The sequence below is a fragment of the Pimephales promelas genome, chromosome 4 (assembly GCF_988280905.1).
Source record: "Pimephales promelas chromosome 4, fPimPro1.hap1.1, whole genome shotgun sequence".
Taxonomy (NCBI): domain Eukaryota; kingdom Metazoa; phylum Chordata; class Actinopteri; order Cypriniformes; family Leuciscidae; genus Pimephales; species Pimephales promelas.
Genome location: NC_142772.1, coordinates 31,483,484 through 31,501,230, shown reverse-complemented (window position 1 = coordinate 31,501,230; position 17,747 = coordinate 31,483,484). Strand labels below are relative to the sequence as shown.

General features: G+C 37.3%; 1 protein-coding gene across 1 annotated transcript in view; it reads left to right on the top strand.

Annotated features, from left to right (window-relative positions):
• The window catches only part of ttll11 (tubulin tyrosine ligase-like family, member 11), a 92,120-nt gene that overhangs the window by 8,735 nt on the left and 65,638 nt on the right, over nt 1-17,747 (top strand). The window contains exons 2-6 of the mRNA XM_039658224.2: nt 198-297; nt 1,620-1,753; nt 3,484-4,059; nt 4,270-4,365; nt 5,107-5,222. Coding sequence (XP_039514158.2) covers nt 198-297; nt 1,620-1,753; nt 3,484-4,059; nt 4,270-4,365; nt 5,107-5,222 — 1,022 coding nt within the window. The remainder of the gene's footprint in view (nt 1-197; nt 298-1,619; nt 1,754-3,483; nt 4,060-4,269; nt 4,366-5,106; nt 5,223-17,747) is intronic.

Here is a 17,747-nt window from a genome sequence, read left to right as displayed (position 1 = left end):
TCAAAGACGGTAGGACTGTAAATTTTGAAGACTCTGTCATAATCCCGTTATCCTCGGTTTTCCTCCGCTTTAATCTCCCCAACCGGAAACTGACGAGCATCCTTGCGTCAAATGCGGAACTTATGCGTGCATTTAGCCCATTGATAGTTCTCCTCCTGTATTTTGCCTCAATTCTCTTCTTTCTTTTGATCCTGCAGTTTCCGATAGGTAGGCGGACAGCCTGTGATATCTACTGGCACGGTGTCTCGTTTCATGACAATGAGAACATCGTCTCTGGGCAAGTCAACAAATTCCCAGGTAAACTTAACTAAAAGTAGGTCTTTAGAGATCTTGTCATACTCTCCAGCATTTAAAAAAAAAAGTTGCTGGCAAGAATTTTTGAGAATCACAAAACTTTCATAGCCCCCAGAATATTTTGTTGTATGATTAAATGAAGATTCAATATATTAAAAGAAAGAACCGAGCGTCTACTTAAAAAAAACCCCCCAAAAAACCCACCAAACTATTCAGATATTCATGCTTTCTTTTTTTTAATCAACACTTGAATGTGGGTAAGTTTATTAAAAACAACATTTTGTAAAAAAAAACTGAGAAAATCGCAGACTTCAACCTGCATAAGCAATGATTTTATTGCTTGTTTCTGCTCATTTTTTGCCTGTGTTTTGATCAGGAGATTCTGTACTCTTTCAGAAGATGTGTTATAGCGCTCTCTACCATATAATAGTGAAAACACGGAAAGCCGGAAAATTCCGTCAATGGTGGGGAAAGAGTTAATGAGGACAGTACTATTAGTAATTGGGACTGTTTCAGTCATTTTATTCATATTCCCAACAAACAATTTCAATGTCACTGATATAACAATATATATATATATATATATATATATATATAAGTAAAAAAAATAAATAAAAAAAAAACATTGGATCACAGTGATCTGACCTGTTCGTGGGGTTGTTGAAGACGTCCCACTGATTTGGGCATGGAGTGATATTTCAGTAAGGTCGACACAAGCAACAGACACATTTACTTGTTTCTTGTTTCAAAGAACAGTGTTCATCTGCTTCCTAATTATAATTACTAAAACTGAAACCAAGTATATAAGTAAACCAAAAATATGAAATATATTAAAAACAAAACAGAAATAAAATTCTAAAATTAAAATGTTTAATTAAAACCAGGACTAGCTTTTATCAGACACATTTTCTTTGAAATAAAGTTCGTAAGTAATGTTGTGCTTACTTTTCGAGGCAGGTTCTCAATCATTTGATGAGTATTGATCACTGGACTGTTTTAGTTTTCAGCAGTGGAGCCATAAAGGAGTCTCAAGGGCTGCTGACTCATGGGTTGGATGTAATATGGCTGTTTTCATAGCTGTATTGACAGTTGCTTTCACACAGACAGCATTTCCAAGCTGTGTGCCAGTGTGTGTGCTATGAAGCTATTGAAATCAAATGAACAAGTGATTTAATGAAACTGCTGGGAAATAGGGAAATCTTTTTGAGAGAATAATGTCCCAGTAGGGCCATAGAATGATGGGGAACTGCATCCGTTCTCTGACCTTTGTACAGTTTCTCTAAGACTTCACTGTTTTCTCATCAACTGTCCTGTTCGGTCAGCAGGAATGATAGAGATGCTGCGGAAGATAAACCTGAGTCGTGCTGTGCGCACCATGCAAGAGCTGTTCCCGGAGGAGTACAACTTCTACCCACGCTCCTGGATACTGCCCGAAGAGTACCAGCTCTTCTCCACACAGGTACAAGCTCAATGAAATGAAGTGACAAACTCGATTAGGACATGGTATTAAGACTTTTTAGGACATTTACAGGAGCCACATCTTCTTCTTGCTAGATACCTAGTCAAAGTCTATTCTATTTGCTGTCGTCCCCTGCAATGTTTCTCTCAGTGGTGTATCTATGCTGTGGTAGTAATTGGTCAAGACAGAATCACAGTCAAACCAGGTTAAGCAGTTTAGTGGCCACTGGCCAGAAAAAGCTAATTGTGAATGACAAGTTTGTTACAGGATCTTATAGTTACGGGATTTGCATCTTCAATCCCCTTCTGCATGTCACGGTTAGCTGTGTGCTTCATTTGCTCAGATGAGCTGCTTAAAGGGGATTTTCTCTTACACTGTCCGGTTAAATCAATTTAGTTTAAATCAAGTTTTTACTCTTTATTTCTCTTTTTGAGATAAATTATTAGTTGTTTATATTTATTATTACATGTACATATTTTGTTTTGAGCTTAAGTGAGGCAAGACTTTAGAAATGAGAAAAGCTGCAGAGGGCAGCAAAGATCTGCAGGAGGTTCTTCAAAAAGGGAGCAGAAACAAATATTTGCTAATGCATTCTGCCTGAAGAAAACCATTGCATTAGTTAAGGTTTATATAAGGAAAGGAAAATTAAGGAAATATAAGGTTTAGGTTGCTAACCATAATTCTATTAGCGTACTGTCAAGAGCACTCACTGCCTTAAAAAAGTATTACCTTTTTTAGCAGAACAGTTGGATCAATATTGTTTTACTTTGTAATCTTGTTATCATTCAGAGCTCTTTAAAGGAGTAGTTCACTTTAAAAAAATAAATAAAATTTTGCTGATAATTTACTCACCCCCATGTCATGTCTTCAGTTGAAGAGAAATGAAGGTTTTTGATGAAAACATTCCAGGATTTTCTCCATATAATGGACTTCATTGGGAACCAAACGGTTCAAGGTCCAAATGAGAGTTTCATTGCAGCTTCAAAGGGCTTTAAACGACACCAGACGATGAATAAGGGTCTTATCTAGCTTCGAGTCATGACTCTAAAAAAGATTTGTTCATTTTGATGAACAGGAGAGTCACGAACGCTCATCATAGAACAGATCAAGGTGAGCATTTGTGCTTATAAAACTTTTTTATTTATTTTTGAAATGACTGATGGTTTCGCTAGATAAGATCCCTATTAAAGCCATTTGAAGCTGCAATGAAACTCTCATTTGGACCTTGAACCGTTTGGTTCCCAATGAAGTCCATTATATGGAGAAAATCCTGGAATGTTTTCATCAAAAACCTTAATTTCTTTTCGACTGAAGAAAGAAAGAAAGACATGGGGGTGAGTAAATTTTCAGCAAAAGTTTTTTAAAAAGTGAACTACTCCTTTAACTGGAGACCGCTAAATAGTGTTCATGTTAACCATTTCAGACCCTCACATTAGTAAGACAATGATTTTTCTTTTATTTATAGTTTACTCAAAATAACTTGTAAGTTATATGTATTTATAGCTATTCTGAAAAGTCAAAAATAAAATTATTAATAATGTTCAATTAAATTATCACTTTTGGTTGATATATATAATTAAGGACAGAATTTAGAGTAGAAATGAGGGTTAATTCTTTGCAAAGGATGGCAAAAGGCTCCTTGTTTTTTTTTGCAAGCATATTTGAAAAACAAATGATTGTGCACCTTTTACTTTTGTCCTCTTTTTTTTTTTGTTTTTTTTTTTTGGAAGATTCGTCTCCTGAAGGATAACGATTCAACCCTCAAATCCACTTTCATTGTCAAACCGGACAGCGGATCCCAGGGCGACGGCATCTACCTCATCCGTGACCCTGCTGACCTTCGGGCTATCTCAGGTTCTCAGATCAAACAAGCCGTTGTTCAAGAATATATCCAGAAACCCCTGCTCATCGATAAGTTGAAGTTTGATATCCGGCTCTATGTTCTGGTCCGCTCGTTGGAGCCTTTAGAGATCTACATTGCTAAAGAGGGTCTGTCCAGGTTCTGCACAGAACCCTACCAAGAACCCAGCCAGAAGAACCTTAGTCATGTTTTTATGCACCTTACCAACTATTCCCTGAATGTGCACAGCGGGAACTTTGTCCACTCCGACAGCTGCAGCACGGGCAGTAAACGCACCTTCTCTAGCGTCCTCTATCGCATAGCATCTAAAGGAGTGGACATCAAGAAGGTCTGGTCAGACATTATTGCTTTGGTTATCAAGACAGTAATTGCACTTGTGCCTGAACTGAAGGTGTATTACCAGGCAGATATACCGCCTGGAAAACCAGGACCGACATGTTTCCAGGTATATTTACAATGAATTCTTTTGTGTTTGTGATGCGGTTTGCATTTAGGTGTCCCACATACAGGTCATTCAAATGCATAGAATAAGCACACACCCATATGCTGTTAACTATGTTTTTCCTTCAGCAGGCGACCCCTAATCCTCTGCAAATCGCTGGTTTTCAAAGTCATTAAAATCTAAATAACAGAAGATGATGTGTCCCAATTTTAGATCCTGGGTTTTGATATCCTGCTGATGAAGAACTTGAAGCCTGTTTTACTAGAGGTCAATGCCAATCCCAGCATGAGGATTGAACACGAGCAGGAGGTGAGGTTCTTTGAACATGATATGAAATAAACAGGTACTGTGGCAGAACTGTTGTAAAGATTATAGATTATATCATCATGGTACAATGGTACATGTCCAAAAAACAAAACAAAAAAAAAAACAAACATTGTATATACACTACTGTTAAAAAAAATCTGGGGTCAGTAAGATTTACTTGTTCAAGAAATTAATACTTTTATTTAGCAAGGATGAATTAAACTGATCAGTAGTGACAGAAAATATATAGTATCCTGTAAAAAAAGCAACTGTAAAAAAAAGCAGTGTGTGTGTATATATATATATATATATATATATATATATATACACACACACACACACACACTCACCTAAAGGATTATTAGGAACACCATACTAATACTGTGCTCTATGGCAGAGACGCTCTGCGCGAGTGGTATTTATCACAGGAACACTAAATACAAGTACTCCGTAGTGACTCTAGGGGTCGCTGTTTGACAAAAACTGAATTCCTGCATAGTGTGCCTTTAAATTGTAATAGTATTTCATAATAGATCTGTTTTTTCAAACATCAAATAAATGTAGCCTTGCTTAGCACAAGACTAACCAACCAACAAAAACTAAAACATATTTTTTTTTTACTAAAAACATAAAAGAATCTTACTAACCCCCAACAAACATTGACTGCACTCTTGTTTACAGACTGAGGATGTAAACATGAGTTTGTTAGTATGCTGATCATTGACACCATACTGTATGTTACAGGTGTCACCTGGTGTGTATGAATATGTACCGAGTCCAGTAGATGAGGAGGTGAAAGTGGGTGTGATCAGAGACACACTGCGGCTCATGGACCCTGCTCATAGGAAACAACACGTAACGTGAGTTATTGGCTTGAAAACTTTTGGGTCAGTTGATGGTGCAGTGTGTATTTGTGTGTGCGTGCCTACCAGTGCATGTTGTCATCTTCGTGGAGCTGAAATAATGGCTTGTTGAGCTGCAGTCATAAGCCTTTTAGATGGGAAAATTAAATTCAGGAAATCCTCTGATGGAATTTATCACTTGTGTGGCCACTCTTCCCCTCTCTCTCAGTCATGGAAATGCGGATGGCCTCGTGCCCCATGAGCGGGATTGTGTCTCATGCATTCATCCTTTTATTGTAGCTCATTGTACATGGCCACACTTCTACACTTTAGTGTCTGGGCCTGGGGGGAAATAAAAGTCAGGCTGCCATTGTTTCCAAGGAAAGTGTGGAGTCAGCTCAGAGTTTAATTGAGACGTGAGAGTGGAAAAGACTCTGTGTGCACATTTCTGTTTAATATCTGCTAATTTAGCCTTTAGATGTGCCTTTTTTATGATCTAGCACAGTCGTCTGGTTTGTGGTGTTTAATCAGGCTTTTCTTTCTCTCTGTTTTCAGTTCTTGATTATGAATAAATCATTGAATTATTCTTACTCAAAACGGCCAAGTATGTATGTATATATATATATATATATATATATATATATATATTTACACATACATATATATATATATATATATATATATAGTCACTAATCTATATATATATATATATATATATATATATATGTATGTGTAAATATATATATATATATATATATATATATATATATATATATACATACATACTTGGCCGTACATACATACATACTGTCCTGAGGAAACTTTTTGACATGTTCACATTTATTCTGGAAGATAAAATAACTTAATTTTCACTCATTATCCTGTACTATTGGTTCTTAATTGTTTCCTTCTCAATCACAGTCTTCACTCTTCAGTCTCATTCTTCAGAAATCATTCTAATATGCTGATATTATTTTTGTGGTATCCGTGATACTTTTTTTCAGGATTTTTTTTGAAGAATAGAGTTTAAAAGTATAGAATTAATTTTAAACAGAAATCTTTTGTAACTTTTACCTGTTTTAACTCATTCAATTTATTGTATCCTTGCTGAGTAAAAGTATTTTCTATCAAAGAAAAAAGAAAAATCTTATTGACCCCAAATTTTTTAACAGTTGTGTACCTTATTTGCACCTAAAGGCTGCATATTAGTAAATAGACGCTTATATTTAATAATAAAACTAACCCAGTGACTGCTGTTGTACAATTTTTGTTTGAAAGTATACAATGGCTATAATTGTTAATGTCCAGTTTGGATGATTTAGGGATTCAAGGGTGTGCAAACACTCCAAAAAAGGTTTTGTTTATTTGTGTGATTTCTTTTATTTTGTCTTGTAAAACATTTGCATATGTTACGGAGATTCTTCTGGGCAGCAGTAAATGAAAAAAAATAATACTTCCAGACTCTGTTAAGTATATAAAACCAAAAAAAAAAAAAAAAAAAAAAAAAAAAAAAAAAAAACACTTCCAGACCTCTAGTTCTTACAAGGAGTATATTAGTATGTCATAAATATATTTACATACACAGATAAACAGTAGGTTCCCTGTAGGAATGTCTCTTATGGTCGAAAAAACAAACTCATATTGGCCCAAAAGATCGAATGAATAAAATAAATTAAGGACACTCAGAAAGAAAGTTCTTCATGCTCAGTCACAATCTCTTTCATCTTTTAACCTCATTCAAGTCATCCTGAAATAACAAACCTTCATCGGTGAAGGTCTGAATCTACATGCCGTGATCACAAACTCATCTGATTCACTTCCTTTGATGCTTTTTGAAACTATTGTGTCATGCCTAATATGCCTAATGTCTTCACTAGTGTTCTATAATGACAGTCTTTTCCTCGCAGAGTTCGCAGAGCATTTAGTGTGACCGGGTTGATATATCTAGAGCCTCCATTTTTGCACTCAGGTCTAAGCCCCATGGCCCTCTATCAGAATCCAGAGTTTCAAGAAGATCAGAGAAACTCAATTTCGACCAAAAAAAAAACAAAACAAAACGACAGTGCCCTGTGGTTTTTTTTTTTTTTTTTTGGTGCGAAAAAAATACATTTCTCCAATCTTCTTGAAACTCTGGATTCTGATAGAGGGCCATGGGGCTTAGACCTGAGTGCAAAAATGGAGGCTCTAGACCCTTCCAGAGCTGGGATATTGAGATATTTATAATGGCATAAATGCTACGTGGTATCTCAATATCTCAGCTTTGGAAGGGTCTAGAGCCTCCATTTTTGCACTCAGGTCTAAGTCCCATGGCCCTCTATCAGAATCCAGAGTTTCAAGAAGATCAGAGAAACTCAAAATTCGACCAAAAAAAAAAAAAACGACAGTGTTACAACCCTTTCGTTTTTTTTCATTTTTGGGCGAAAAATTAAGTTTCTCCAATATTCATGAAACTCTGGATTCTGATAGAGGGCCACGAGACTTTGACCTGAGTGCAAAAATGGAGGCTCTAGACCCTTCCAGAGTTGAGATATCGAAATTCAAAATTTCGACCAGAAAAAAAAAAACGACAGTGTTACCCCTTTCGTTTTTTTCATTTTTGGGCGAAAAATTAAGTTTCTCCAATCTTCTCAAAACTCTGGATTATGATAGAGGGCTGTGAGACTTTGACCTGAGTGCAAAAATGGATGATCTAGACCCTTCCAGAGCTGAGATATCAAAATTCTAAATTTCGACCCGAAAAAAAAAAACGACAGTTACCCCTTTCGTTTTTTTTTTCATTTTTGGGTGAAAAATTAAGTTTCTCCAATCTTCTCAAAACTCTGGATTCTGATAGAGGGCTGTGAGACTTTGACCTGAGTGCAAAAATGGATTATCTAGATCCTTCCAGAGCTGAGATATCAAACTTCAAAATTTCGACCCGAAAAAACAACAACAACAGTGTTACCCCTTTCTTTTTTTTCATTTTTGGGCGAAAAATTAAGTTTCTCAAATCTTCTCAAAACTCTGGATTCTGATAGAGGGCCGTGAGACTTTGACCTGAGTGCAAAAATGGATGATCTAGACCTTTCCAGAGCTGAGATATCAAAATTCTAAATTTCGACCCGAAAAAAAAGACAGTGTTACCCCTTTCATTTTTTTTCATTTTTGGGCGAAAAATTAAGTTTCTCCAATCTTCTCAAAACTCTGGATTATGATAGAGGGCTGTGAGACTTTGACCTGAGTGCAAAAATGGATGATCTAGACCCTTCCAGAGCTGAGATATCAAAATTCTAAATTTCGACCCGAAAAAAAAAACGACAGTGTTACCCCTTTCGTTTTTTTTTTCATGTTTGGGTGAAAAATTAAGTTTCTCCAATCTTCTCAAAACTCTGGATTCTGATAGAGGGCCACGAGACTTTGACCTGAGTGCAAAAATGAGGGCTCTAGACCCTTCCAGAGCTGAGATATCGAAACTCAAAATTTCGACCCGAAAAAAAACGACATTGTTACCACTTTCGTTTTTTTTTTCATTTTTGGGCGAAAAATTAAGTTTCTCCAATCTTCTCAAAACTCTGGATTATGATAGAGGGCTGTGAGACTTTGACCTGAGTGCAAAAATGGAGGCTCTAGACCCTTCCAGAGCTGAGATATCAAAATTCTAAATTTCGACCCGAAAAAAAACGACAGTGTTACCCCTTTCGTTTTTTTTCATTTTTGGGCGAAAAATTAAGTTTCTCCAATCTTCTCAAAACTCTGGATTATGGTAGAGGGCTGTGAGACTTTGACCTGAGTGCAAAAATGGATGATCTAGACCCTTCCAGAGCTGAGATATCAAACTTGAAAATTTCGACCCGAAAAAAAAACGACAGTGTTACCCCTTTCGTTTTTTTTCATTTTTGGGCGAAAAATTAAGTTTCTCCAATCTTCTCAAAACTCTGGATTATGATAGAGGGCTGTGAGACTTTGACCTGAGTGCAAAAATGGATGATCTAGACCCTTCCAGAGCTGAGATATCAAACTTCAAAATTTCGACCCAAAAAAAAAAACGACAGTGTTACCCCTTTCGTTTTTTTTTTTCATTTTTGGGCAAAAAATTAAGTTTCTCAAATCTTCTCAAAACTCTGGATTCTGATAGAGGGCCACGAGACTTTGACCTGAGTGCAAAAATAGATGATCTAGACTCTAGATCATCCATTTTTGCACTCAGGTCAAAGTCTCGTGGCCCTCTATCAGAGACCCTTCCAGAGCTGAGATATCAAAATTCTAAATTTCGACCCGAAAAAAAAAGACAGTGTTACCCCTTTCATTTTTTTTCATTTTTGGGCGAAAAATTAAGTTTCTCCAATCTTCTCAAAACTCTGGATTATAATAGAGGGCTGTGAGACTTTGACCTGAGTGCAAAAATGGATGATCTAGACCCTTCCAGAGCTGAGATATCAAACTTCAAAATTTCGACCAGAAAAAAAAACGACAGTGTTACCCCTTACGTTTTTTTGGGGGGGGCGAAAAATTAAGTATCCCTAATGTTCTTGAAACTCTGGATTCTTATAGAGGGCCATGAGACTTAGACCTGAGTGCAACAATGGAGGCTCTAGACCCTTCCAGAGCTGAGATATCGAAACTCAAAATTTCGACCCGAAAAAAAACGACAGTGTTACCCCTTTCGTTTTTTTTTTCATTTTTGGGCGAAAAATTAAGTTTCTCCAATCTTCTCAAAACTCTGGATTCTGATAGAGGGCCACGAGACTTTGACCTGAGTGCAAAAATGGAGGCTCTAGACCCTTCCAGAGCTGAGATATCAAAATTCTAAATTTCGACCCGAAAAAAAAAACGACAGTGTTACCCCTTTCGTTTTTTTCATTTTTGGGCGAAAAATTAAGTATCCCCAATCTTCTCAAAACTCTGGATTCTGATAGAGGGCTATGAGACTTTGACCTGAGTGCAAAAATGGAGGCTCTAGACCCTTCCAGAGCTGAGATATCAAAATTCTAAATTTCGACCCGAAAAAAAAGACAGTGTTACCCCTTTCGTTTTTTTTTTCATTTTTGGGCGAAAAATGAAGTTTCTCCAATCTTCTCAAAACTCTGGATTATGATAGAGGGCTGTGAGACTTTGACCTGAGTGCAAAAATTGATGATCTAGACCCTTCCAGAGCTGAGATATCAAACTTCAAAATTTCGACCAGAAAAAAAAAAAACGACAGTGTTACCCCTTACGTTTTTTTTTGGGGGGGGGGGCGAAAAATTAAGTATCCCCAATCTTCTTGAAACTCTGGATTCTGATAGAGGGCCATGAGACTTAGACCTGAGTGCAACAATGGAGGCTCTAGACCCTTCCAGAGCTGAGATATCGAAACTCAAAATTTCGACCCGAAAAAAAAAAAAAACAGTGTTACCCCTTTCGTTTTTTTTTTCATGTTTGGGCGAAAAATTAAGTTTCTCCAATCTTCTCAAAACTCTGGATTCTGATAGAGGGCCACGAGACTTTGACCTGAGTGCAAAAATGGAGGCTCTAGACCCTTCCAGAGCTGAGATATCAAAATTCTAAATTTCGACCCGAAAAAAAAAACGACAGTGGCCCTTTCGTTTTTTTTTCATTTTTGGGCGAAAAATTAAGTTTCTCAAATCTTCTCAAAACTCTGGATTCTGATAGAGGGCCACGAGACTTTGACCTGAGTGCAAAAATGGAGGCTCTAGACCCTTCCAGAGCTGAGATATCAAAATTCTAAATTTCGACCCGAAAAAAAAAGACAGTGTTACCCCTTTCTTTTTTTTTTTATTTTTGGGCGAAAAATTAAGTTTCTCCAATCTTCTCAAAACTCTGGATTATGATAGAGGGCTGTGAGACTTTGACCTGAGTGCAAAAATGGATGATCTAGACCCTTCCAGAGCTGAGATATCAAACTTGAAAATTTCGACCCGAAAAAAAAACGACAGTGTTACCCCTTTCGTTTTTTTTTTCATTTTTGGGCGAAAAAATTAAGTTTCTCCAATCTTCTCAAAACTCTGGATTATGATAGAGGGCAGTGAGACTTTGACCTGAGTGCAAAAATGGAGGCTCTAGACCCTTCCAGAGCTGAGATATCGAAACTCAAAATATCGACCTGAAAAAAAACGACAGTGTTACCCCTTTCGTTTTTTTCGTTTTCGGGCGAAAAATTAAGTTTCTCCAATCTTCTCAAAACTCCGAATTCTGATAGAGGGCCACGAGACTTTGACCTAAATGTGCAAAAATGGAGGCTCTAGACCCTTCCAGAGTTGAGATATCGAAATTCAAAATTTCGACCAGAAAAAAAAACGACAGTGTTACCCCTTTCGGTTTTTTTTTTTTCATTTTTGGGCGAAAAATTAAGTTTCTCCAATCTTATCAAAACTCTGGATTATGATAGAGGGCTGTGAGACTTTGACCTGAGTGCAAAAATGGATTATCTAGATCCTTCCAGAGCTGAGATATCAAACTTAAAAATTTCGACCCGAAAAAAAAAACGACAGTGTTACCCCTTTCGTTTTTTTTCATTTTTGGGCGAAAAATTAAGTATCCCCAATCTTCTCAAAACTCTGGATTCTGATAGAGGGCCATGAGACTTTGACCTGAGTGCAAAAATGGATGATCTAGACCCTTCCAGAGCTGAGATATCAAAATTCTAAATTTCGACCCGAAAAAAAAAGACAGTGTTACTACCCCTTTCATTTTTTTTCATTTTTGGGCAAAAAATTAAGTTTCTCCAATCTTCTCAAAACTCTGGATTATAATAGAGGGCTGTGAGACTTTGACCTGAGTGCAAAAATGGATGATCTAGACCCTTCCAGAGCTGAGATATCAAACTTCAAAATTTCGACCAGAAAAAAAAAAACGACAGTGTTACCCCTTACGTTTTTTTTGGGGGGGGCGAAAAATTAAGTATCCCTAATGTTCTTGAAACTCTGGATTCTTATAGAGGGCCATGAGACTTAGACCTGAGTGCAACAATGGAGGCTCTAGACCCTTCCAGAGCTGAGATATCGAAACTCAAAATTTCGACCCGAAAAAAAACGACAGTGTTACCCCTTTCGTTTTTTTTTTCATTTTTGGGCGAAAAATTAAGTTTCTCCAATCTTCTCAAAACTCTGGATTCTGATAGAGGGCCACGAGACTTTGACCTGAGTGCAAAAATGGAGGCTCTAGACCCTTCCAGAGCTGAGATATCAAAATTCTAAATTTCGACCCGAAAAAAAAAACGACAGTGTTACCCCTTTCGTTTTTTTCATTTTTGGGCGAAAAATTAAGTATCCCCAATCTTCTCAAAACTCTGGATTCTGATAGAGGGCTATGAGACTTTGACCTGAGTGCAAAAATGGAGGCTCTAGACCCTTCCAGAGCTGAGATATCAAAATTCTAAATTTCGACCCGAAAAAAAACGACAGTGTTACCCCTTTCGTTTTTTTTTCATTTTTGGGCGAAAAAATTAAGTTTCTCCAATCTTCTCAAAACTCTGGATTATGATAGAGGGCAGTGAGACTTTGACCTGAGTGCAAAAATGGAGGCTCTAGACCCTTCCAGAGCTGAGATATCGAAACTCAAAATATCGACCTGAAAAAAAAACGACAGTGTTACCCCTTTCGTTTTTTTTCATTTTTGGGCGAAAAATTAAGTTTCTCCAATCTTCTCAAAACTCTGGATTATGATAGAGGGATGTGAGGCTTTGACCTGAGTGCAAAAATGGATGATCTAGACCCTTCCAGAGCTGAGTTATCAAAATTCTAAATTTCGACCCGAAAAAAAAAACGACAGTGTTACCCCTTTCGTTTTTTTTTTTCATTTTTGGGCGAAAAATTAAGTTTCTCCAATCTTCTCAAAACTCTGGATTCTGATAGAGGGCCACGAGACTTTGACCTGAGTGCAAAAATGAGGGCTCTAGACCCTTCCAGAGCTGAGATATCGAAACTCAAAATTTCGACTCGAAAAAAAAAACGACAGTGTTACCACTTTCGTTTTTTTTTTTCATTTTTGGGTGAAAAATTAAGTTTCTCCAATCTTCTCAAAACTCTGGATTATGATGGAGGGCTGTGAGACTTTGACCTGAGTCCAAAAATGGAGGCTCTAGACCCTTCCAGAGCTGAGATATCAAAATTCTAAATTTCGACAAAAAAAAAAACAACGACAGTGTTACCCCTTTCGTTTTTTTTTTTCATTTTTGGGCGAAAAATTAAGTTTCTCCAATCTTCTCAAAACTCTGGATTATGATAGAGGGCTGTGAGACTTTGACCTGAGTGCAAAAATGGATGATCTAGACCCTTCCAGAGCTGAGATATCAAACTTGAAAATTTCGACCCGAAAAAAAACCCGACAGTGTTACCCCTTTCGTTTTTTTTCATTTTTGGGCAAAAAATTAAGTTTCTCCAATCTTCTCAAAACTCTGGATTCTGATAGAGGGCCACGAGACTTTGACATGAGTGCAAAAATGGATGATCTAGACCCTTCCAGAGCTGAGATATCAAAATTCAAATTTTCTACCCGAAAAAAAAAAAACGACAGTGTTACCCCTTTCGTTTTTTTCATTTTTGGGCGAAAAATTAAGTATCCCCAATCTTCTCAAAACTCTGGATTCTGATAGAGGGCCATGAGACTTTGACCTGAGTGCAAAAATGGATGATCTAGACCCTTCCAGAGCTGAGATATCAAACTTCAAAATTTCGACCAGAAAAAAAAACGACAGTGTTACCCCTTACGTTTTTTTTGGGGGGGCGAAAAATTAAGTATCCCCAATCTTCTTGAAACTCTGGATTCTGATAGAGGGCCATGATACTTAGACCTGAGTGCAACAATGGAGGCTCTAGACCCTTCCAGAGCTGAGATATCAAAATTCGAAATTTCGACCCGAAAAAAAAAACGACAGTGTTACCCCTTTCGTTTTTTTTCATTTTTGGGCGAAAAATTAAGTTTCTCCAATCTTCTCAAAACTCTGGATTCTGATAGAGGGCCACGAGACTTTGACCTGAGTGCAAAAATGGAGGCTCTAGACCCTTCCAGAGCTGAGATATCAAAATTCGAAATTTCGACCCGAAAAAAAAAACGACAGTGTTACCCCTTTCGTTTTTTTTTTCATTTTTGGGCGAAAAATTAAGTTTCTCCAATCTTCTCAAAACTCTGGATTCTGATAGAGGGCCACGAGACTTTGACCTGAGTGCAAAAATGGAGGCTCTAGACCCTTCCAGAGCTGAGATATCAAAATTCTAAATTTCGACCCGAAAAAAAAAAACGACAGTGTTACCCCTTTCGTTTTTTTTTCATTTTTGGGCGAAAAATTAAGTTTCTCCAATCTTCTCAAAACTCTGGATTCTGATAGAGGGCTGTGAGACTTTGACCTGAGTGCAAAAATGGATGATCTAGACCCTTACAGAGCTGAGATATCAAAATTCTAAATTTCGACCTGAAAAAAAACGACAGTTACCCCTTTCGTTTTTTTTTTCATTTTTGGGTGAAAAATTAAGTTTCTCCAATCTTCTCAAAACTCTGGATTCTGATAGAGGGCTGTGAGACTTTGACCTGAGTGCAAAAATGGAGGCTCTAGACCCTTCCAGAGCTGAGATATCAAACTTGAAAATTTCGACCCGAAAAAAAAAACGACAGTGTTACCCCTTTCGTTTTTTTTTCATTTTTGGGCGAAAAATTAAGTTTCTCCAATATTCTCAAAACTCTGGATTCTGATAGAGGGCCATGAGACTTTGACCTGAGTGCAAAAATGGAGGCTCTAGACCCTTCCAGAGTTGAGATATCAAAATTCTAAATTTCGACCCGATAAAAAAACGACAGTGTTACCCCTTTCGTTTTTTTCATTTTTGGGCGAAAAATTAAGTTTCTCCAATCTTCTCAAAACTCTGGATTATGATAGAGGGCTGTGAGACTTTGACCTGAGTGCAAAAATGGATGATCTAGACCCTTCCAGAGCTGAGATATCAAACTTCAAAATTTCGACCCCCCAAAAAAAACGACAGTGTTACCCCTTTCGTTTTTTTTCATTTTTGGGCAAAAAATTAAGTTTCTCCAATCTTCTCAAAACTCTGGATTCTGATAGAGGGCCACGAGACTTTGACCTGAGTGCACAAATGGAGGCTCTAGACCCTTCCAGAGCAGAGATATCGAAACTCGAAAAAAAAAAAAAGAAAAATGAAAAAAAAAAACGAAAGGGGTAACACTGTCGTTTTTTTTTTTGGGTCGAAATTTTGAAGTTTGATATCTCAGCTCTGGAAGGGTCTAGATCATCCATTTTTGCACTTAGGTCAAAGTCTCACTGACCTCTATCATAATCCAGAGTTTTGAGAAGATTGGAGAAACTTAATTTTTCGCCCAAAAATGAAAAAAACGAAAGGGGTAACACTGTCGGTTTTTTTTCGGGTCGAAATTTTCAAGTTTGATATCTCAGCTCTGGAAGGGTCTAGATCATCCATTTTTGCACTCAGGTCAAAGTCTCACAGCCCTCTATCACAATCCAGAGTTTTGAGAAGATTGGAGAAACTTAATTTTTCGCCCAAAAATGAAAAAAAAACGAAAGGGGTAACACTGTCGTTTTTTTTTCTTGTCGAAATTTAAAATTTTGATATCTCAGCTCTGGAAGGGTCTAGAGCCTCCATTTTTGCACTCAGGTCAAAGTCTCACAGCCCTCTATCATAATCCAGAGTTTTGAGAAGATTGGCGAAACTTAATTTTTCGCCCAAAAATGAAAAAAAAATGAAAGTGGTAACACTGTCGTTTTTTTTTCGAGTCGAAATTTTGAGTTTCGATATCTCAGCTCTGGAAGGGTCTAGAGCCCTCATTTTTGCACTCAGGTCAAAGTCTCGTGGCCCTCTATCAGAATCCAGAGTTTTGAGAAGATTGGAGAAACTTAATTTTTCGCCCAAAAATGAAAAAAACCGAAAGGGGTAACACTGTCGTTTTTTTTTTCGGGTCGAAATTTTCAAGTTTGATATCTCAGCTCTGGAAGGGTCTAGATCATCCATTTTTGCACTCAGGTCAAAGTCTCACAGCCCTCTATCATAATCCAGAGTTTTGAGAAGATTGAAAAAACTTAATTTTTCGCCCAAAAATGAAAAAAACGAAAGGGGTAACACTGTCGTTTTTTTTTTCGGGTCGAAATTTTGAATTTTGATATCTCAGCTCTGGAAGGGTCTAGATCATCCATTTTTGCACTCAGGTCAAAGTCTCACAGCCCTCTATCAGAATCCAGAGTTTTGAGAAGATTGGAGAAACTTAATTTTTCGCCCAAAAATGAAAAAAAAACGAAAGGGGTAACACTGTCGTTTTTTTTTTCGGGTCGAAATTTAGAATTTTGATATCTCAGCTCTGGAAGGGTCTAGAGCCTCCATTTTTGCACTCAGGTCAAAGTCTTGTGGCCCTCTATCAGAATCCAGAGTTTTGAGAAGATTGGAGAAACTTAATTTTTCGCCCAAAAATGAAAAAAAACGAAAGGGGTAACACTGTCGTTTTTTTTCGGGTCGAAATTTTGAGTTTCGATATCTCAGCTCTGGAAGGGTCTAGAGCCTCCATTGTTGCACTCAGGTCTAAGTCTCATGGCCCTCTATCAGAATCCAGAGTTTCAAGAAGATTGGGGATACTTAATTTTTCACCCCCCCAAAAAAACGTAAGGGGTAACACTGTCGTTTTTTTTTCGGGTCGAAATTTTGAAGTTTGATATCTCAGCTCTGGAAGGGTCTAGATCATCCATTTTTGCACTCAGGTCAAAGTCTCATGGCCCTCTATCAGAATCCAGAGTTTTGAGAAGATTGGGGATACTTAATTTTTCGCCCAAAAATGAAAAAAAAGAAAGGGGTAACACTGTCGTTTTTTTTTTTTCGGGTCGAAATTTTGAATTTTGATATCTCAGCTCTGGAAGGGTCTAGATCATCCATTTTTGCACTCAGGTCAAAGTCTCACAGCCCTCTATCAGAATCCAGAGTTTTGAGAAGATTGGAGAAACTTAAGTTTTCGCCCAAAAATGAAAAAAAAAACGAAAGGGGTAACACTGTCGTTTTTTTTTTGGTCGAAATTTTGAGTTTCGATATCTCAGCTCTGGAAGGGTCTAGAGCCTCCATTTTTGCACTCAGGTCAAAGTCTCGTGGCCCTCTATCAGAATCCAGAGTTTTGAGAAGATTGGAGAAACTTAATTTTTTGCCCAAAAATGAAAAAAAACGAAAGGGGTAACACTGTCGTTTTTTTTTGGGGTCGAAATTTTGAAGTTTGATATCTCAGCTCTGGAAGGGTCTAGATCATCCATTTTTGCACTCAGGTCAAAGTCTCACAGCCCTCTATCATAATCCAGAGTTTTGAGAAGATTGGAGAAACTTAATTTTTCGCCCAAAAATGAAAAAAAAAAACGAAAGGCGTAACACTGTCGTTTTTTTTTCGGGTCGAAATTTTCAAGTTTGATATCTCAGCTCTGGAAGGGTCTAGATCATCCATTTTTGCACTCAGGTCAAAGTCTCACAGCCCTCTATCATAATCCAGAGTTTTGAGAAGATTGAAGAAACTTAATTTTTCGCCCAAAAATGAAAAAAAAAAACGAAAGGGGTAACAGTGTCGTTTTTTTTT